The 21,697-nt window shown below is 42.8% G+C and overlaps 1 protein-coding gene across 4 annotated transcripts; it reads right to left on the bottom strand.

Annotated features, from left to right (window-relative positions):
* Positions 1-2,219: 2,219 nt before the first annotated feature.
* Positions 2,220-16,533, bottom strand: pogza (pogo transposable element derived with ZNF domain a). Of its 4 annotated transcripts, none has more exons than XM_053864097.1 (26): positions 16,385-16,533; positions 15,783-15,845; positions 15,466-15,569; positions 15,318-15,375; positions 15,102-15,236; positions 13,999-14,148; positions 13,832-13,917; positions 13,606-13,752; positions 13,103-13,177; positions 10,121-10,383; positions 9,468-9,613; positions 9,153-9,253; positions 8,930-9,076; positions 8,380-8,514; positions 8,146-8,208; positions 7,962-8,059; positions 7,481-7,627; positions 7,341-7,400; positions 7,152-7,261; positions 6,376-6,433; positions 4,996-5,161; positions 4,491-4,922; positions 4,114-4,413; positions 3,859-4,053; positions 3,663-3,793; positions 2,220-2,461 (listed from the first exon to the last, which is right to left on the bottom strand). In XM_053864097.1, the coding sequence occupies exons 2-26, from the start codon at positions 15,823-15,825 to the stop codon at positions 2,317-2,319; spliced, it is 3,495 nt and encodes a 1,164-aa protein (XP_053720072.1). In that variant the 5' UTR covers positions 15,826-15,845; positions 16,385-16,533; the 3' UTR covers positions 2,220-2,316. The 4 variants fall into 4 exon arrangements, with proteins under 4 accessions (XP_053720072.1, XP_053720073.1, XP_053720074.1 ...); XM_053864098.1 differs by having other exon boundaries at positions 15,466-15,561; positions 16,385-16,466; XM_053864099.1 differs by lacking the exon at positions 13,103-13,177.
* Between the last annotated feature and the right edge of the window lie 5,164 nt (positions 16,534-21,697).

The following is a 21,697-nucleotide window of genomic DNA, read 5'->3' as shown; positions in this document are numbered from 1 at the left end:
GCAAGCTTCGTGGAAAGGAGCAGAAATACAGAGGAAATGAAGGCAGGGCATGGACAGAAGGGTCCGTCCATATATGTATGTACTGTTGAGTGAAAAAGACCTGTACGTTGTTGAAAAGAAAACTGACTCACGTGTCACCACAGCGCTTGATTTGGACACCACCCGCTCTGCGTTCAATCGGATCGATGTAGCTGTGACGATCAGCCTCCCTTCTGTTAAACTTTGTCTTGTCGGTTCATTTTCCGTCTGCATACATTAGCGTAAAATCTGGGCTGTGATTGGCCCCCACACGGCGCCTTGTCGCTTCCACAGCTTCAGCTTCATGGTTGGTATTCACGCACACATCGCGTACCTCTGGACAGTTCCCTGGCCCACGGCACTATATTTATTTGTCATGCAAAACATTTTGGTTTCTTCTTCAAACTGTCAGTCAGGGGTTTCAGATTCTGTGATCACTAGAGTTGATCTGTTTGTAAGCAAAATAACTTATTGAACATATTCAATGGTGATTTTCAGGGAAAGAAGAAACAACACTGAACTTTGGGGTATCCTCTCTCTCTCTGTCTGTCCCAAATCCTTCCGTAAAACTTCAGGAATTTTGGAAGGATTCGCCACTTAGTAGAGAGACAGTCTGCTAACCCTCTTTGTTGATAGCATGTTGCTGAAACTGATTCAAATTCAATGAATAAATGAAATTGCTTGTAAATTAAGGCTCCAGTCTGAGCCCTTCTCCAGTTTTTCGAGAAGACTTTTGTTGTTAAAGAGTCAAAGAGGAGATGAAAACCACTATTCCACCAGATGAAATCCAAAGATGGACAATGTTTACGATACTTGAGCGTCATTCTGGGACCAAACACGTGAACAGAACCCGATGATAATCGTCACCTCTCGACCACGACAACCGCCGAGGTCAAAGTCACTAAATATTCAGGAGCCAGGAGACGAGCGAGGACGACCTTCAGCTCACCTCCCGTCACGTCCAGAAGAAAAATGATTCTGGTGTTATGGAAAAAACAGTCGGAGCATTGTCGTCAGACTGACGTCGGTCGGATGAGTTCCTGATACAGGGGAGCGGCGGTTAGGATGAATTTGTATTCTGGACCAGGACGCTCGAGGGTCGGAGGAATGGCACGTGTGTTCTCCTGACTCGCAGATCATCAAGTAGTGCGAGTTGGATTCTAGACGTGACTGGTGACATTTCCAGGGTGTCCCTTGCCTCTCACGCCTTGTAGCTGAGATGGACCTCGAGCCACCACGCTCCATCAGGTGGAAGTAAACCAGTTGTGAAGGTTCCACCTGTACAATTGGTTTCCTCATATCACTACACCGAGTGGCGACCTCAGACTACAGCGCCATCTGCTGACCAAGGCCAAACTAAGGTGAGTGAAGGTTAGTCAAGGTTAGTCTCAACAAGGCATCTGCTTCAGCAGTTTCCAAGATGGTGGTGACGATGAATTTAAGTGTCGTGAGAGTCTATGACACCTAACCTTTAGAATCCGTCCCTTCAGGTCTACGCAGGACCAAAGCACAAAATAAAAGCCTGTTTCTCTGCAGATGTTTCTCCTGACCTTCAACCGGCGATCTGAAATGAAAAGTCATTCCGAACCCAAGTGTTATCAGCCCGGAGCAGACTCTCTGAAGGTGCCACATCAAACACACCTAAGTCACATGACACACCGCCGGCACCGAGCGCTGGCCCTTTAAGAAGATAATGCCAAACTACTGGGAACAGTAGTGACGCATGACTTTCATCTGCAACATGGTGAGATTAAGTTGAGAAAAAAGTATATTAAAGAGGGTCAGTTGATGACCTTCATCAGTGAGATCAGACTTCGCTATTGTGAAAAATCAGCTCAGCCAACTCACCCAGATGACGATCGAATGTACGGCTATAACAGAAACATTTGGAGGGAAATTCTGCTGTTTCCGTGCAGACAGATCAGACCTTCCTGCTGGACTCCAGTGAGTCTCAACCAGACCTGTCGCTTTGCTCGGATCACATTGACACCTGTCGCTCACACGCTGACACCAGAACCAGAAATACGACCGATGGCCCGAGGCCCTGGACACACGCTGCTGTGTGCGACAGTCAGCAGCAGCAGCGTGGAGCCTCCCGTTGTCACATTTCCGTCACGCTCCGACACTCATCCCAGTCAGCCGGGGTCCAAACCGAGGACTCCCTTCCACTACAAACGCAAGCCGACATAGTTGTTGCTTTTATTACAAAACCAGTTTATTAGTCTCACTGAGCCTAACTGTAGCTGGACTATCAAACCAATGTGGCATTCAGGAACACATCCAGAGCAACTGCACGGACTAGCGCAGGGCGGCTGCATCACCACCAGCTGGACCTGCAGCTGAAGCCGTTTCCTGACACAGAGTGTCTGTCAGAGTCTGGAGCAGCTGGGCAACCTCCTCCGAGTCAGTGTCGGGCTGCAGCTGACACACCTCAGCAAACGACCTGCGAGAGAGAGAACCAGACCACGTCACATCATCAGAACAGCAGACAGGATACGGTTACCAACTAAACCACTGACTGACCAGACTTGACTCACTTCAAGCAAAACCGAAAACGCTTGTTTCTGGCTCCCCCCACTGTTAAAACGGTGCGATTGCAAACTGTATAATTTATTTGCATATGAAAACACGTAATTATTGGGACTACAAATCAAGCGTGGCATGTATGACATCACAGCAGAATCCAACTGCTCTGGTGCTAAGGCAGATGCTAAAGGTACTAAACTATTATATAAACATTAGCTGACATCAAACACTTACCGTGACTCACTAGAGCTTGTCCCGCCTGCTGCGCAGAGCTCTGTAGTTCAATACTCCATATCACCCAAAACCTAAAGTAACTTTGGTGCTGGTGGAAAAGCACTGCTCTTGTGGCATTAGAATGTATCTTTGAAATTCTCAGACATCATATGTGAGATCTATGGCATATTTCAAGCTAGAAAATATCTTTCATCTCAGCATTGACTCACGTACATATTTTTTTATTCGTCCCCATGAGGTGGAAGTTCATGGGCGGGACTGTGAATGTAGTGTTGTCGTTGAGACTAACTGACCCGAGACCAAGTCCAGAACCAAAAGTTTCAGAGACTGGGGCGAGACCAAGACCAAGTCTACATGAATGAAGTCATGCTTCTGTATTTTGTCATCAGTTTGGTTTGAGTCTTGGCTGCAACACCTTGAAGAGGACAAAAAGGGGCGCTTAATTTATCCACTGCTGCAGCTACAGCGATTGTTCTTATGCAGACACTCATTTACACTCATTTATTTGCATCTCCAACAAGCACACAGCGCGTCTGGACTCAGACCGCAGCACGGGTGTCTGCAGCTGTGTGACGAGGTGAGGGTGGTAACAACAATGTCTCCAGAGAGTCAGCACCAATGCTAAAAGTTCCTACTCTGATGGCGGTGTTGTGAAGATGACCACATCCGTGTCTTATATAACCCACGTTTCTATCATAACAGGGCTTCAAAAGCAGCCTCTGCCCCACTGCTACAAATCAGCTTAGGGGTCTTGAAAATCCCAGGGAGGAGACTCTAGAGTCCCCACGTCGCACACGTAAACAGACTAACTAGTGAGTGCCACTGCATGAGCCACAACCGTTCAAAATTAAAACCATCATCATGGAAAATATGGGAAAACCGACCTGGATAGGAAGTGCGTCTGTGCTCGGAGGATCGACGTGACTTCGCTGAGCCAGCATGTCATGGTCTGAGCCAGCTGGTCCAGGCTGAGACTCTCAAGTCCCCCCTGAGACTCCAACTGAGTCCAACGGGCCTGAAAGAAGCGGTGATCAGAACCAAAGGGACAACTGCATGGTAGACCATCATCACAGGTGGCACCTGCAGAAAGTGACGGAGCACTGGCATCACACAGACATCCAGGGGCTGCACCAGGGAGCTGCAGGACGGAGGGAGGAAGACCAACTCTGTCGACATGTCAGACAGTCTGCTGTGGAATTTGCCCATCAGGTGACCGTAGTGAACGTCCAGTAAGAGCAGAGACTGAGGGTTGGCTTCTGCATGACGTCGCCACACCTGCAGAGGGACACAGGAAAGTTGAGGAGTGGAATCACTCGGAGCGGAGGACAAGCCTACCTTGTCGGTCCAGAGGCTGAGGCGGTCCTCGTCCATGAATCCCTGAGGCTGAGCTTGCAGAAAGACATTGCTGGGGAACCCTTCAGGAAGAACATTGTGTTTGCCTTTGAACAAAAGCAGCGGTGTGAGAAAGGTCCCGTCGGCCAGTCCGGACACCACGACCTCAAACAGAGGCAACTCTCCGGGCAGCCCCAACAAGTGGAAGTTGGACAGGCTGCAGGTCCAGCCTTCCATGTGGATGAAGATGGGGAGTTCATCCATGAAGCCCACGGAGCGGGGAGTCAGATCACCTTTCTGGACCTGCCACGGAACACAGTTGCACTGATTAAACTGAGGGTGAGCAATAAAAACACTGGGAGGTTCGAGCTGGTTCTGACCTTTGCACAAAGAGACCGAACTAAATTTTGACCCTGATTGCGGACGTTTTGGGGCAAGAGGCACTTTCTGTTGTTGTGGAGATGGAAGCGATGGTACAGCAAGAAGTCCACCGCCCAACTGAAGCGATCAATCATGACATTGCTCTCCCCTAGAATCTTCATGGCCTCATCCAGGAGCAGGTTTTGGCTGACATGCAGCTGCTGCTCCCACCGACTCAGAAGCCACACCACCAGCTTCTCCGAGTTCCACTGCCACTCACATGAAGCCAACTTCTTCTTCCTCTCGGAAGTCCATTCCCAGATCTCAACCGGACGCCGATTAAAGAGACGGGCCGCCCGAGGGACGCCGTTAAGGAGTGAGAAGAGCAGCACAGATTCGCGATACCTCAGCTGAATGTTGGGAGCGGAAGGAGGAGTGTCAGCAACGTTTCTCTGTGGAAAGACCAGCACTGAAGTCAACACCAGCATGGCGTCCATGTTGTCCCACGTGATGAGGTGAACGCACCTGGATGCTCCAAGGCTTCTGAACGTCTCTGAACTTGATGGTCATGGCGGGGCGGCAGGTGAAGGACAGGGATGAGCGGATGGTAACTGACAGCTCAGAGGATGTCTGATCAGGAGAAACCAGTTCAATGGGAACGAAGGAACCTCGACACGGTGACTTGTCAGTGCTGATGGAGAAACGCATTTCCATAATAAAAGAAGAATTCAACCTTCTCACATATGAAGACTGAGTTTTCAATTTCGACTGAAGCAGAGTGGTCACACAAGGAGGGCCAGATTGTGTGATACTTGATGCCTTTAAAAAGACCAACAAACCCTGGCAGTGGACGAGATCACACCAGGGTAAATCAGAGCTTGTTTCAACCACATACATTTTAAGCTGTAATCCATGTGAGAAATAAGACCATGCACCATTTGATCTTTCATAAAGAAAGGTGAATGATGTCTGCACGCATTTTCCCAGAGTCACGTTGCTGCCATTCCATGATGAAATATGATCTTCCCTGATCTGAGACGTGGACACATATCTCTCTCTCGTCTTCCTGCGTGCATTCGATCATGCGATTTTCAGGATTCATCTTGAATGATCAATTGTCCAATGAAGTGTATTTGGGTTGTCGCTTTGACCTCATGAACCAAAATCATTTCTCGAGGCACTGAAGAATGACATGACCTTTTTGGAATCCGAAATATGTCCATGACACTGATTGTCTTTTGGGAACTTTTATCCGTTGCTCAAGGACACTTTTCTCGTAGCTCCCATTTTCTCAACTGCATGAGCAGAGGGGAGGGGCAAGTTGTGAGCAGATCTCCATGGTGAAAAGAGATTTCTCAGTGATACTAAAATGAACACTTAGTCAAGGCACGGCTTGTGTTACAGAGAATCCCATTTGGAGACGCTAACATTACACATCGTTGCTCAGTGTTTGGAGTAAACCCGCCATTTCTTCAGAATCTTCACAAGTGTTGTTGCATCCATGTTCAAGGCAGCTAACCAAACTTTCTGCAGTTTGGGGTGAGATGGAAATCTGCGAAACACGACGGCAAAACCTGATGCTTCCTCAACTCCACTCGAGTACTGGTAGTCTATTGATGGACGTGAGAGTGAGAGATGGCTGGTCGTTTCTAACGTCACCAAGTTTTGGATTCTAATGAAAGCCCTAGCAATGCTAAATGCTAACTAAATAGTGGCGCTTGCCAGAGCGATTGAGTGTGTGCACAAAAACGGGAGAGGTATGAATCAACTCGTCCGAAATCAAGGAAGCACATGTTTTATTATGGCAGTGGCATGTTCGTTTCCTATAGTTTGATAAAAATAAGTACAATAAGTTGGTTTACTATGAGAAATGTGGCTCCTTTATCAGTGAAGATAGCGATTTACCTGGCAGCCAGGTGACCCTCCGTTTCAGTCAGCTTCTGTTGCTCATCAACACTCCACTCTGAAAAGTGAATCATTTTCATGAACGCTTTTATGGAAAAGTGAAGCATTTTTATGTGTTAACACAAACAAACCTGGTCCACTTGAAAATGCATCTTTCCCCATCTAATTTTTTCCCCTGCGGTGGTTCATAAAAATTCAGTTTCAGACAAGAAATAATTTAATCAAGACTGGTCTATGGGTCCTGAGAGCTTTCATTTCACTGTACGGGATGGCATTTATTTACACATTCATTCCGCGACACTTCTCCACATATGTTGAAAACAACCAGCTCAAATAATCAGTTATACTTTACTCCTTGAGGACGCTGCAGTTAGAGAGTGCAGCAATCAGGAGCTATGGCTGCCATCTGTTGGTTGAGGATTTCCTCAGTTCACTGAAACAGACATCTGGTTCTCTGCTTTTATGTTGGAAAAAAAGAGAAAAATCTCTTGTCTTATGCCTACTATATTCAAAAAGATAGACTCAAACTAAAATCAATTAAAATAAATATTAAAAACATAAAGCATTCAAATTAACTGATGTTTTATTTTAATGCCACACTCAAGCCTCCTCTCATCTGTTTTTCAGCTCCACTAAAGATGCACAGCCAGAGCTGATCTGGTGGCAACTCAATTCTCTTGGTTTCACGCCATGATGAGCCATATTGTCAGTATTCTCTACTGAGAAAACACACTGGATTTCCAGGTACTGGTGAACTGTCTGCTTCAGTGCGTTACCTGAGGTTGTCACGCAGTAGTGCTCCTGTTCCTCCAGCAGGTGGTTTGCCATCACATCGCCTCTCCAGGATTGAAAAGAGCAAATTCCACATGACAACTTTTTTCTAAGCCTAAAAAACATACACAACTTATAGGTTTGCTGATTTAAATGAACACTGGAATAGTGAAGGGCAGGACAAATTCACGTACCTCGGTGGGGACTGGAATATGGTGCAGTACTGAGACCTTCTTTTGGTGTTGGTATGGTTGCTGCATTGACACAACAAGAGCACCATGTCAGTGCACCACCATCACCAGCCTCTGATGTCAGACTCCTGGGGAACACTTACTTTATCATGTGGTTAGCGTATGCTCTGGAGCAGCATGTACTGAAGCTGCACAACGAGCAGCGGACCACTGATGGGAAATGAGAGTTGAAGTCCTGAATACTGTTCAGACACTCGACACAGCAATGAGGTGGACCCAAGTCATTGTCGCTAAACGAGGAGATAAAGAAATAGAGATTGTTCAGCTAACTGGACACACTCTTTAAATGGCTTCTTCCAGTTCACCACTGTATTTCTCTCAATGGCTTCATATCTAGCTGTATATGACGGCATCCTTCCTGACAGAACTGGAATACAAAAGAACATCATGGTTGAGCCATGATAGTCCACCCTAATTCACCAATATCATTATGCGGTGAATGAAGAATAGCCTGTATTAAGGCCAGCCTCAATAACATACTGAGAGAAGCCATGGCTAAAGGGGATAGATATGGGAAATGTTGCCGAGCAAGATGGAAGGGAGATATGGGGGGGGTCATTTTACCTTTCCATCTCCACGTTGAACGGAAGACATTTTAGCTGGCATTCTTTATTGCTCTTTGTATCTTCTGGGATGGACACTTTTTCCTCTACATAAATGCCCTAAAATGAAACAAAAGAAGAGAAGTTAGAGAAATATGACATTGACTCACTGGTTTTGATTTAGTAAGATTTTGTTTGACACCGACCTCTGACTGATCCTGGACTGACTTGACCGTTCCTGCCTCCCTGGAGTACACCCTGACACTCACCTGCACATAGAGATGCATTCAATATATTGTCATTCAGTTTCAAACCACAAATAATCCCCAATTCAAAGAAATGGGTTTGATGATGTCGTCTCATTTTCTGTGTGAACTCCACAACCATTGTTTTCCTCATGTCACAGGCAGGTCTCCGGTCTAGCTCATGTATGCACATACCTTTGTTCCTGGTCTGAGTCTGGCCAAATGGGTGGGTTTGACATGGGTGCTGTGGTGAACCAGTTTGTGAGCACTCCTGTCCTTCACGTAGAGGAAGTGAAGACGACACTGATCGCAGCTCAACAGGGCTTTTTTCTGGAGATTAACAAACCAAAAATATTACATTTCGAAGTAAACATAACACACCCAAATGCAAAGCAAATAGATTTTAACACAAAGCTTCCATACATTGATAGCTTAAGTAAAATGCAACTTAGAACTAACCTGGTTTGACCTTAAACTGGAAAGCCAAATTCAAACTACATTAAAAGAGACCAACAACCTCTTACTTGAATGCACAACAAAAAAATTACAACTTCTTTGAACACACCACCTTATGTTGATGAAGATAGTGTGTGCATGAAAGCATAGCATAAAGGTCATATTCATAGTCATTAAACTAAGAGAAAAAAAGAAATCATAAAAAGCCTTGCATCATTGATACAGTTTCAAACACATCTATATTAGTCCCAGTACTTCCCATCAAGAAGAGTGATTTTGGAGTTTGTACCTGGTGTCTGATGAAGTGCCGCTGGTAGCAGGAGCCATTGTGCAGGACTCTCAGACAGTACTGACACAGCAGGTGCTTGGTCTTGGCGTGAAACTCTTCGAAATGGAACCAGACATCTGAGAAGAACGATGACCTGAAGTTACACACCTGCAGCAAACCATACAATAAAAAAGTTAGAGACATAGGAACCATCAGATTTACCATCACATGTGAGTTAGGAGACCTGGCAGATGTAGGGCATCTCTCCTGGTTCATGTGTGTTCTTCATGTGAACCAGGAATTTTTGTTCACTGTCAAACACCAGTTCACAGATCTTACACTTCACTGAGGAGAAAATAACCTTCTGTTAATACACTTTTTCCATGTCAAACAAGTAAAAACATCACTTCATTACTGAAACCTTTTTGGTAACACGTGGCTGAAGAAGTGTCTATTTCTGGTTTTGGTGGATAACATGACATGAAACTTGAAAAGATTCTTAAACCAAATAAAAACAAAACAAACATGAAATGATCATATACTATGAGAGAAGACAAACCTGGGTTCGGATGGTTCCAGTGAACGTCCTTCAGATGACACTGTAACTTGAATGGTGTCTTAAATAACCGCAAACAGTGAGGACACGATGGAACAGCTTTTGATAATGACGACCCGGTGGCATGTGTTTTCATATGAGACATTAGCCTGCAACCAAAGACACAAAAGAAGTGTTTTCTTCAGCATTCCCCACACTTAACACAATTACATGGACAATAAAAAAAAAACTTAATCAAATTGCCTCCATCATGAATAACTGTATTTAAAAAAAGGTTCTCCTCTGTACAGGGACTTGCATAATGGGACGTATTATATTAGTAGCTATGGGAAACGGGGAAATAATTCATTATAATGTTACTGTAGTTTCCATCTTTAATATTAGATTAATCCAATATTCTCATCTAACCTCCATCAGATGGAAGCTTCAGTTCAGGCGTCCCCCACCTATTTAAAACTACGAGCCGACACCAGGGCACCAAGGGAACCGTAAGGTCTACAAACAGCTTAATACACACTTTTGAAATAAGCTTACCTTTGATAACATTTTATTAGGAATGATAGAGACACTGATCTAGTGATCACTAAATCCTGAGAACATTTTTTAAAAATCTGATCAATTAACTATGAAGTACACAAAGTTAATGCGTGACTCACTCAATGTTGCTGGACAACCTTTGGAAACAGAGGATGCACTTGTATGTTCCTTTGTACTGCGATTGAACATCAGTTGTTGGGCCACCATTAGCATTGTAATAAAAATCGTCCACTGTGGCTACGAGTTTGCCTTCAGGCAGGGGAGGGAGATCGTGCAAGTCTTCGAGGAGATGTATGGGAGAGCCTGGGTCTGCACCAATCACTGGTTCTGAAGGGGCTGCATCAGGTATCTTGACAGACTTGAGAACAGGGGACACGCTGGACTGCAAGAGACAAAAGAGAGGGTACATTAAAGGTCAGAAGTAGGAGTCAACCAATATACTTTTTTTGGGACGATACCAATATTAATATCTGGTGGCTTAGGAAAGCCGATAACCGATATTAAGCCGATATCAGATTTGGCTTTGTTACTAAAAAATGACAGTGCAGATATTAATTTGTTTGCAAACCTTCCATGAGAAAAAAAATACACAGTATACATTCTTATACAGAATGGTTTTATTGCTAAGTTGAACAGAGAAATGTTGACTAACTTGGAAAAAAATCGTGCAATAACCCTAACATGTAATGCAGTCACCGGCCTAGCCAACAGATTAAGAGAGAAAAGTAGGAATGAATCTACCAATGATTAACAAAAATGTCAATGTCTGGTTGTGTTTTAGAAAGTCCCACGTGTGTGTGTGTGTGTCTGTACTTAATAATCCCAATTTAGGAAGACCAAGTTACAGTGAAGGAAGCTGAGTGTTTCTGCATTTTCTCCCAAAAGCTGTCTTTGTGTTTTTTCATGAAAGGCCTCCACCACACTGAGCGCTCGTTCACTGGGGACTGATGAAGGAGGAGGGCCCAGGTACTTTCTTGCTCTCTCAGCCAGCACAGGAAATCTACTCAAGTTTTGCTTCCACCAAGCCAGTGGATTTCCATCGTGATGATTTATAACTGGCTCTTGCAGGTAGTGATGAAGCTCGTCCTCAAGTGTTGTGATAGTGGTTGAGGTAGTTTGTGTGTGTTTTCCAAGTAAAGTGTCATACATCTGTTCAACAAGTCCTCTTAGTGGTGGCTGAGCCACTCGTATTGCACAACTTGATGCTGCTGAATCTCCTAGCTCCTCCTGTATTTCTTCTTTTGGCTCATTGATTTCCACCTCTCTAGTAGAAGTCTCTCTCATGTCTCGTATGTCTTCCATTAGCCAGTTTCTTGCCTTCGCAAGTGTGCCCGGTAAAGTGAAAGCATGATGCTTGTATCGAGGGTCCAGTAAACAGGCAAGTACCACATATGGAACATCCTCCACTTTGGCATATCTTCGATTGAGGCTCTCCACCATTACTTGCCGCATGGTCTGAATTCCAAGTGTGGACAGCTCCTCATTTTTGAGAATCATCCTCAGAACCTGAACACTGGGGATCACGCATGACACTGAACTCTCATAGTGACTCATTTGAAGAGTTGCTTCCTCTATTGGTTTAAGTGTTTCAACAAGATTTGAAACTATCAGCCACTGGTCAGCACTGAGAGATGTAAACCCCCCATACTCAGAAGCATAAATGCTCAGTGCTCGCTTTTGCTCCAGTGCTCTGGCCAACATGTGAAGTGTCGAATTCCAACGAGCTGGAGTGGATTGAATCATTCCATGACTAGGAAGGTTCAGGTCTTTTTGTATTTCAGACAGATGTCTCCTGGCTACAGCAGAAAGAGAAAAGTGTTTCACGCAGGTCTCAATCATGGCAATAACATTCATGACTGACGTCTGACTATCAATTCCATCACTAACAACGCCCTGCAATGTACGATAACAGCAACTGAAATCTGCCATTTCAGCTAAACGCATTCCTTTGATCATATTAGACCCCGCATCTGTCAGAACAAGAGTCGCACGTTCCAGATCCACACCCCATTCCTCCAGCACGTCCCAGAACATCTCATTGATGTACTCTCCAGTGTGAGGTCCATCCATGGCTTTTGTATTCAAAACAAGTTGCTGCCGGTCCCATTTGGCATTGATAAAATGGCAGGTAAGACTCATCAATGATGCAGTTGATCCTGTCCAACAGTGAGTAGAGAAAGACAAGTGATTCCCAGCAAACTTCGGAGTGAGCATGGATTTGACCTTTTCCTTCACCTGACTACAGATGGAGGGCATTACTTCACTGCGATAAAATGTCTCACTCTTTAAACGATAGCGTGGTTCAGCAACATCCATAAGACGTCTAAATCCAAGGTCACTGACTATGGTGAACGGCTGATTGTCAGACGCAAACTCTGCACAACCCAGTTCCTGGTGATTGTTCTATAAAGTGCTCCCAAACCGCACTTTTCAGTCCACTTTTATGACCAGACATCTGTAACAAATTAGAAAAAATAAATTGACATTAGTGACCCCTTTGGTTTTGTTTTATGATCATCATGCAGGCAGTAGCCCGATGCTGTCACTTCTGCAGCTTTACACGCGGGGGAGAGAAAGTACTATCAAGTTATTTAACCTCTGGGGGCGCCGTGAGTACTTAAGTACTTCCGGTTCATCTGACCAGAGAGTGAGAAATACAGAGGTAACCAGAATTTTAGACTGTGAACTAATTTAACTTCATAGCCAGAATCCACGCTTCAGGGCATCATTATTATGGGGCTGCCAACAGGCTTCCTCCGGCTGGATTAATATGAGGATTTCCCAGATGCATCTAAAACGCAGCAACAGGGTCTGATGCGAGGGTTGACGAAAGACAGTTTTTTTTACCGACTGTCAGCTGACCGACTGACTGAGGTGACTGCAGGCTATATGAGATTTAGTCTGTCATGATGCAAATTAAAAAAATAAATAACCACGCAATGACCATGTATAAAACAGCTCGCGTACAGTCACACTAGCAAACGGTAAATCAAAGCAAGGCAACATTATATTTCATTAATGTTACAATCTCAGGTTCATTAACAGTTATGCAGCCTTAATAAAAACAGACTATTGTTTTGCATAAATGTTTTAAACCTTACCTGGTCCATTTCTTGGTTCTGCAGCGAACTTGCCTCCTCACTGGGCTGATCCATGTTTCCGGTCTGCTTTAGGCACTGGGTAATGGCATTAAATTGTCTCATGGTAACTGTTTTTTTTTAAAAACATGCCCAACCTAACCACAGAAGGCTAAATTGTATGTTTTGAATGGAAGCCTTATAATGACATAAAAATAAAAAAAGGTTTTATAAAAAGCAATAGATTTCACTTGCACTAGGACAAAGGCACAAATGAGCGGCAGGCTATATTCTTAAAGCAAGACGGTGCAATTGGAAAAAATATCTGCAGGGACCGATATCAAGGAGGCTGATAGCGATGAAGGCTGATAAGTGAAAAATGTCCCCCAAAAATATCAGTCACCCTCAACTCAGGAGTGAGTAAGCCCAAAACCCATTGTTGGGTGCTCAATCACTCAGTATCAAGTGCTTAAATGGATATTGGGTCAGCTGTGTTCTTGTGGGATGAAGGAGTTAGAGACACTCACTTCTGAAATCTGCAGTTGAGTCTGTGACACCCTCCTGCGGCTTCGAGAATCACTGGAGCTCTTTTTCTTCTTTCGTTCCCTGCTGGACAGGTCCTGTTTCACTATCCGAAGAGCTTTTAGACTCTGCAGTATGGATGGGCTGCAGCGCTGAATAAGGAGGATTGAGGAAGCATTGGTTGTAAGGGGCTAATACCACACGTTGAGCTTGAAATTATATACAACTTACACACATGAACCCACGAAGTTCTGTGACCACTTTGAATGGGGACATGCAAACACCACACGTCGATGGGGGGATGTGACTCAGCTGGCCTTAATACACAAGAGACATCATGGTTCACGAGCAACATAAGAATTGTTTCCTTATGAGAATGTTCCAGTATCGCTCATCACCTTTATGGAAGATCTTGGTGGCCTGAGCAGGTGCACTGGTATTTGTGCCAGGGATTTTCTTGGGTACTGTGGGCGTCAGGCTCTTCTGAGTATTGACATTCAAGTCAAGGTCATTTAGGACTTTTTTAGCAGCTTGACCTGAGAAGACACCTGAACCAGAGAAGCAGTTATCATTAAGAGTTTCAGGAATAAATTGCATTTGTTGGTTTCCACTAGACTGCAACGATTAGTTGACCTCATCGATAACGTCGACAACAAAAATTTGTTGACGTCAAAATCTGTGCGTCGATCCGTTGTGTTGCTGTCGGTGTAAACACATGGGCCGCAGGATGGGCATCAAGAACTGGTTGTTATTCAGAGGCAGTGAGAAAATATCACATCCTCTGGAAGCTAACTTGTGATGTAGTGAAGTGTCCTCAGTGTTTCTCCTACTAATAATAACCAGAACTAGGGAGCTACACTGAACATGATCGTTTTAGATTATTATTCAAATAAGACCTTTTGATGTGGACGTTGATCAGATATTTTATAAGGGAAACATATGTGCATAGTGATGATTTTTAATTCTTCTCAAGGACCAATAACGACATCAGTTTTAAAGAACTTTAAAGAGCTCTCTGTCAGCTGTTTTATGCTTCATGCTTCACAGGGTTTTTATACATGTTCCTGGATTATGTGTCATTATTTTAATATACTTGTTTAATAATGTATGGTGTCTGAGTATCACAGTGAGATTATTTAAGCAAATTCAAGTTAAACAGAAATTCAAAATAGGTCGCGATTAGTTGATTAATCGAAAAAATAATGAATAGATTAGTCGACAAGGAAAATAATCGTTAGTTGCAGCCCTAGTTTCAACCAAAAACTGGAGAGGCTTATTTATAAACAACTTAACTTAATTTCCAAATCTAAGGAATCAAAGGAATAAAGTACAGCGAACACGAGAATGTCTGAATGAGAAAGAAAATAATACTCTGGTTATTTGTTCTCACCACTTCAGAGCCTGCTCCTGACTACAGGAGTTGTTGACACTGCATCACCCATGCAGGGTGGAAACCAAACACCAGGTTACAGTTTTCTTTATTTAATTAGCATTGGAGTACCTGAGATAACTGGAACCATTTCTTCCTCCGGTGTTTCTTCGTTGATAATCACATTCTTGTTTATGTATTGGACATTGGTGAAACCAGTAGCTGAACCAGGAGGATTAGAGTTGAGCTTGAACTCTGTAGTGCCACCTAGAAAATAAAATAAAAAAATCACTCTTTAGACAAACTGATTTCTTCACACAGAAATAAACAATAAATTAACAAACTTGCCTGCATGCAATTGAACCATCTGCCCATTAATGGTAAAGCCCAGTGGCATTCCTGGTAACTGTCAATAGTTAAATAGTTTTATTTTACAATTGGCAACACATTTACAAGAAAGCATAGAAAAAAAGTAAATTATTTTGGCTAAATTTACCTGAACTGGAAAGGTGCGTGCGTGATTGATGTCCACAGGCTGACATGGGAGTCGGATTGTCCTGACTTCCTTGAAGTCTGATAGTTCCTCTTCTCCCTGCAGAGCTAAGAACACATCCTGTCATAAACTGAATTTCAAAATGTTCTCCTAACATTGAAAACCGTGGTTCAGTCCTTTTTAATATTATCATGGATAGACACACACCAGAATCAACTGAGCAGCGTGAGCATTTGTTTTCTGATGCAGGCGTTATACTCAGCCTACTGTATTATACAATCAACAACTCTTTAAACTGGGACACTTCATTTCAGTATTACCATCACACGGTGCCGTCTCCATCATTTTTTCATTGCTCTGCATGGTATTTTTGTCCCGAAATCCTAGTAAGCAAAATGCAGCATGTCATTACACTTTTAACAGAAAACAGACACACAAAAGTTCCACGTGTACCACAGACAAGGGAGTAATTTTATAATTTATGGGCAACTTTACGAGTCTTATATTACTTATTACAGTACCCAGTGGGACATAAGACACTTGCATGTAACCAAGGATTACAGCAACGTGATGACACAATAACCTAACACAACAGACAGAGGCTTACATATAAAAACAATATGAACTGATATAATAACGGAAGAATTCTTTAAACATTTAACTAACAGCAACAATTAAATCAATCTGAGAAACTAAATGTGAAAACAATTCGGTATGACAACAAAACGTTGTTGCACTGCAAAACGTTTTATTACGTTCTCAAACTTCTCAAAAAGTTCCTTTCCGAATAGATAACATCAAAGAAATTCAAACTTATACATCAGACTGCAAGGCTAGGTTAGCTTATGCTAGCCACTGCTAACTACACAGTGCACTTACATTACATATCCCTGTTGTTTTAAGTCACGGAAAACTAACTCACCTCGAATACGTAAAATGCATAAATCATATGTGCCTGTCGCTTTAAAAAGAAACTACCAAGTGCGACTTCTAGAGAGAAAAACAGTGAAGAAGGAAGCTGAAGTAACGTGCAGCAGTTAGCACGCAGCACACGCTGCAGGGACTTTAAATTCCGTATCCTTCCGCCAGCCTGCCGACATGGCGGAGTGATACTAGTGATTTCAGCGCACAAAAAAAGATAAAAACATGCGAATTTGTGTTGATACCACTATAATGATTAGCGATTATGCAATGCGTAACATTAATACGTTATATCTGATTTAAACTGTACAGATGAGGGATAACTAAATGGCAATCGAGCAAGGTTAGCAAACGGTTAGCAATGTGGCTAAGACACAATATCGTCAGTTTACTTGCAAATTAGTGAGTAGGTCTGCGCGAAACGATATTTATATTTTATATTCTGCTACTGTATTCATTTGCTGACAAAATAAGAATGCCGTTTTACATGGGAGTTACAAAAACACTGCTCTTTATTGAACAATGCAAAGAAATAATCCCCATCTGAGTGAAAGTTGTAGGTGCTCATCAGATAATAATCCTTGTGCCAATCATTTCGATCATTACATTGAATTAAAAAACTGGAGCTTCCCATAAAACCTCTAGGCGACATAATCGGTTAATTATTTCAACAGTCCCTGTGTGCTTTCATCGTCCACTCTACCATGGTGCAAATGCTTATTGGAAACAATTCATGACTTTAAAAGTTCCTTCCGGTTCATCCACTCATGTTGAGCCACATATGTCATTTTTGGTCAGTTCTCATCGGGAAGAAGGTAAGTCAATATGTTTCCTGTACTCACTCATTTTCAAGCGAGTTTAATGAAGACATTTTGACGCCGAGCAGCCGAACTTGTCGTGTTTTAATGGCGGTACTGTGCAACTGTATAACTGTATAAGCTTTTCTGGTCCCCGCTTTATAAAACCTTCTTTTCGAGTTTGTATCTCAATGCGTCGCCAGCTTGTTTCTTGTTGGATGCACAGAGAGTCCTAGTAAATATGCTCGGAATGGCATCTGCCTTCAAAACTGGCATCGAAGTGAACTGCACTGGAGGGACCACAACTTCTTTGGCGACTAGTTCGCCCGATGAATGCAGTGTCCTATGTCGCCTGAGCTCTTTGTCTTTTGAAAAATAAAAGAGTGACTTTTCCGTCGTGTGGGAACAGCCCACGACGACACATCTACGAGGAATTCTGGGACATTTACTTGGTGTCCCGACATATGTCAGTCCAAATGACCTCTTGACAAGGCTCCTGAACTCATTTGTTCACAACCTCCATGGTGAAGGCTTCATCTCACTGCGTGACTTCCGGTCACTGGGTCAAGTGGCCGACAGGGGGCCTTTGTAATAACAGAAAATCTGCTTAAAGTAAATAGTGTAAATGATTGAAGATCATTCATATTACAACAAATATACTGATACGGAGTAACATTTCCATTTTTGTTATTGAAAACCTGGCTGTGTGGCTGGGTCTTACAACCTGCAACACATCAGCAAATGTTGGGCCAAATTCCAAAGTCGGAGGAATAGTAGTTACCCGAACGTGACTTCAGTTATATGAATATGTGCTCCACCCTCTAGCGACCATCTCTATTGTGCTGGTAGTCTATTGCTAGTCAACTCCTCTTGCAACACGGTTGCAGAAGACAGGCCCTGGTGCATGACAGTTAGACGGCTTCATCTGTATCATAGAACTCAAGTTACATTCAATGTCCGTTTCTATAGTCATACGCCCTCCATCGTCTAGCGGGCTTCGCTATTGGTTTACATCTTGGCAAAGTCACAACCATTAGCAGAAGCAGAACATGCCTTTGACTTGAATTAGCATAGACACATAAGGGAGACCTCTGCGTGCGAGATGTTTTGTTTTTTGTTTTGTTTTTCCTGGAGTGAGTGCGGTGTCTGTGCTTTGCTAATGTTGGCGTCCGTGAATGGTTCGAGTGAATATGTGTGTCTGAGACAAATATGAACTTTGTCCAAAGTACACAGCAGCTCCTGCATTATGTTGCACAAGTGTTCTAAAAGTTGAAGTATTCGCTCTCTAAACGTTCCTGAGCTCCAAAAGTGGCTTGTTGATCTCCTGGAGGTCAAGTCGCTGACGTCGAAGGCCAAACTTGTAAGTGGACAACATTAACACTAGAGGTCACCAAATGTGAATAAATAAAAAAATCTAAACCGTGTGAAACATGTTCATATCGTTATACTAAGCCCAATGAATTATAAAAAAATGGGTGTTGATAAAAAAAAGGGTGATTTTAACTCATAATTACTGACTTACACACTCAGAGTTCTTGATTTAAATTAAAAAAAGGAAATAATTTATTCTTTTTTTATTGCATTTTTAAGGTACTGGCAACAACAACAACAACAACAAAAAAAAATCAAATCAAGGAACCACTAGTCACTTTGCCTGTACGACCCTCATTTTCATGTTGCAGTGCCCTTAAATGCACAAGTGAGAAGTAGAGAACGGCTGAGAGCAGATCTGGTTTGGCACTTGTCTTTACATGTCTTTAAATCCGACCTGTTGTTCAGTTTGAATATATCTCACCGCTTCAGTGTTTGTTTTAGCAATAACACTGACACACATACACATGCTGGTATCTCTGCCTTTGTGAGGACCATCCATTGACAGCCTAAACCCAAAGATAACCAAACTAAAACCCAATTATAATGACATAATTTTTTTTAAAAGATTTAAGCCTCAAAACCTTATGAGGACCTAAATCCTCAAAAGAAGGTGTTTCCTTCCAAGGACATGCACACACACTAGTGCTGGGAAGATATGCATTAAATATTTTCCACATACTTCGGTGCCGATTCGATTAATATCGCGATTGCAATTTACTCGTTATAAAAATTATAATAAGTATGCACATCAAGTATTTGGTCAAAGTACTAACCGTGGTTGTTATGTGCAATAACAAGGTGCCAAAACAGGTTCTGACAGTAATATTTTGGGGGCTAAATTGTGTCTCGTAAAACAAGACTGTTTGTGTCAACTCGCAAGGCTGAATTAGAGCGCCATCAATGTTAATGGAGTTTATTGCTTTGGACAAGTTGCCGAGTTATGATGTCAAAAACCGGTGCGTTTAGCAGCTATTAGCAACTGGACCCCAGATACTCATTCCCTGAACATGTAGTCGATGAAAAGAAAGTTTTCATGGTGGGTTTGATCTGTTCGTTGTTCATAGATAAGAACATTTTTACACTTTTTTTTGTCATTCATTTTGCTTTAAAAGTTGCAATGTTTTCTATACAGTGTTGCAGAGTATCATTGAATAGAATAGGTTTATATTGTTTAATAATGAATTGTGTGCGAATGAGATGTGGCGACAAAAACAAAAGACAGAAATTGGTATCGGCCTGTTTGGACTCTGAAAATCGCCCCCAAAAAAAGACTATTGGTGCACCTCTAGTTTTATTCTGTGGTAGTTTGTTGAGAGGTCATTTCCTGTCAAAATACTGACAATGTTGATATCACCAATAAAATGCATGCAAATATTGACGACCACAGTTAGGTTTTAAATGGAGAAGGGGATGGAAGAGGGGATACAAATGTTTTTTTTACAACAACTTTTAACAACAAGACCCAAGAATAAACACCGAAGATAATGATTCAAACAATTCATTTATTTATAAATAGAAGTTTAATTTCTAATTTCCAAATCATGATGTGTAACACATTAACACATTACAAAGCAACATTTTTTTGCAGTTTAATTTCTTTGCTCCCCTTTCTTCTATTAAATATATTTTTCTATGACTATAATGCAAATGTAACGTTTTAAGGGAATGATAACTAAAACAGTGCTGGCTCCTACCATTTTGAGATAAGCTTACCTCACCGTGACTCTTTGTATCGTCATGTATTTTGAATATTAGAATCTACATTTTCTAAATAAATCAATCAAATAGAGCACATTTATTGTTGCATCATTTGAACATGAGGTGGTAAAATATTTTTGCCGCTCCTTGTTTGTGTCTTAATGTTTTAAAATGGTGGACCTGGAAGTGGGAATGGCAGTGGTTTGGTCGAGTGACCCTGATGCTGCTGACTGTCTGTGTAAGACCTGACCATGTCTGTCTCCGAGTGTGAGTCCTCTTTGTTCTGCGGGTGAGATGCCTGCGCACGTCACTCAGCATCAACACGGCCAGCGTGTGACCCTGCCGCGTCTGTCTGCCTCCATTAGACCCTGATTGTCCCGCGATTGCAGATGAAAAGGACAGAAAGCTGCGGCTCCTTTTCACGTCGTTGCTCTCCAAACACATCAGGCTTGGCTCTCGCTGACAGTCTGATCTCTGCCCGGAACATTTTGTTCTTGGGGGACACAAAGTGCTTTTGAAAATTATCTTTGCTTCCTCCTCCGGAGTTTAGAGATCCTCATCTTACCAGGACCACACACACTAGCGCAGCCAGACAAGTGTCGACACGCTCCTCTTTGTGTGCCTGTGCGTTGGTTTCAAGCTGGCTCGCAGCTCCAAGCGCAGATTACCTGCCGTCACCCGTGCGGCGAGCGGATTGGCTGCCCGCCGCTGGTCACCTGAGGCCGGGATTAGTCCCTGACTCCAGTTTCACTGCACCTGGTCTCTGTCACCCTGGGGGTCAAAGGTCGGCGGGAGCTGGTTGAAAACATTCAACAATCTGGGATTCTGTGCAACGATTTGAAGGAATCTCCTGGAGAAACCTGTCTGTTGCCTCGACACCATCAGGGCAGATCCAGTCTTGAAACTGAGTCGGCGACGTATAATCACCAGTGTTCCACTGATCAGAGCTGTCAATCACACAAGAGGGCAAAATACTACACACTTGAATATAGTCAGGTACTGTGTGAGGTGATATTACATACTGTCAGAGTCCCCTATTTTTACATAAAGCTGTGGTTAGTTCTAGGATGCATGAGTTGTCCCTCAAAACATAAACATGCATTTTAATTTTTACTGGAAAACAGCTTCTCGATTCATTCAACGCAGGGTTGGGAGATTTTTGGTGCAATGAGTTTCATTTCAGGCACCAGTGGGCGACTTGAAATGGCTCGACAGGCTGAATTTACCTACTACTACTGACTACTTCAAAATGTTGTATGCATTTTTGGACACCCTAAAATTGTGACACAATCTCAAATATAATTATGAAAAATGTGATTTTTTTTGTTTCAAAAGCCTTGGCTGCATTATACAGACACAGACGAACACAAATGACAGTCTCAACATTGCCGACAAATAACTGAGAAAGAGAACAAAATAAATAAAAATCTAAACATTAATATTTC

The sequence above is a fragment of the Synchiropus splendidus genome, chromosome 4 (genome assembly GCF_027744825.2).
Source record: "Synchiropus splendidus isolate RoL2022-P1 chromosome 4, RoL_Sspl_1.0, whole genome shotgun sequence".
Lineage (NCBI taxonomy): Eukaryota > Metazoa > Chordata > Actinopteri > Syngnathiformes > Callionymidae > Synchiropus > Synchiropus splendidus.
This window is presented reverse-complemented; position numbering and strand designations above follow the sequence as displayed.

Excerpts from the sequence above, each read along its gene's own strand:
- pogza (XM_053864096.1), bottom strand. The coding sequence starts at position 12,317 with ATGGATGTTGCTGAACCACGCTATCGTTTAAAGAGTGAGACATTTTAT. Across the intron at positions 3,794-3,858 it reads TGCTCCGTCACTTTCTGCAG|GCCCGTTGGACTCAGTTGGA; the intron begins GTGCCACCTGTG and ends CGCTTCTTTCAG. Across the intron at positions 2,462-3,662 it reads CAGACGCACTTCCTATCCAG|GTCGTTTGCTGAGGTGTGTC; the intron begins GTCGGTTTTCCC and ends TCTCTCTCGCAG.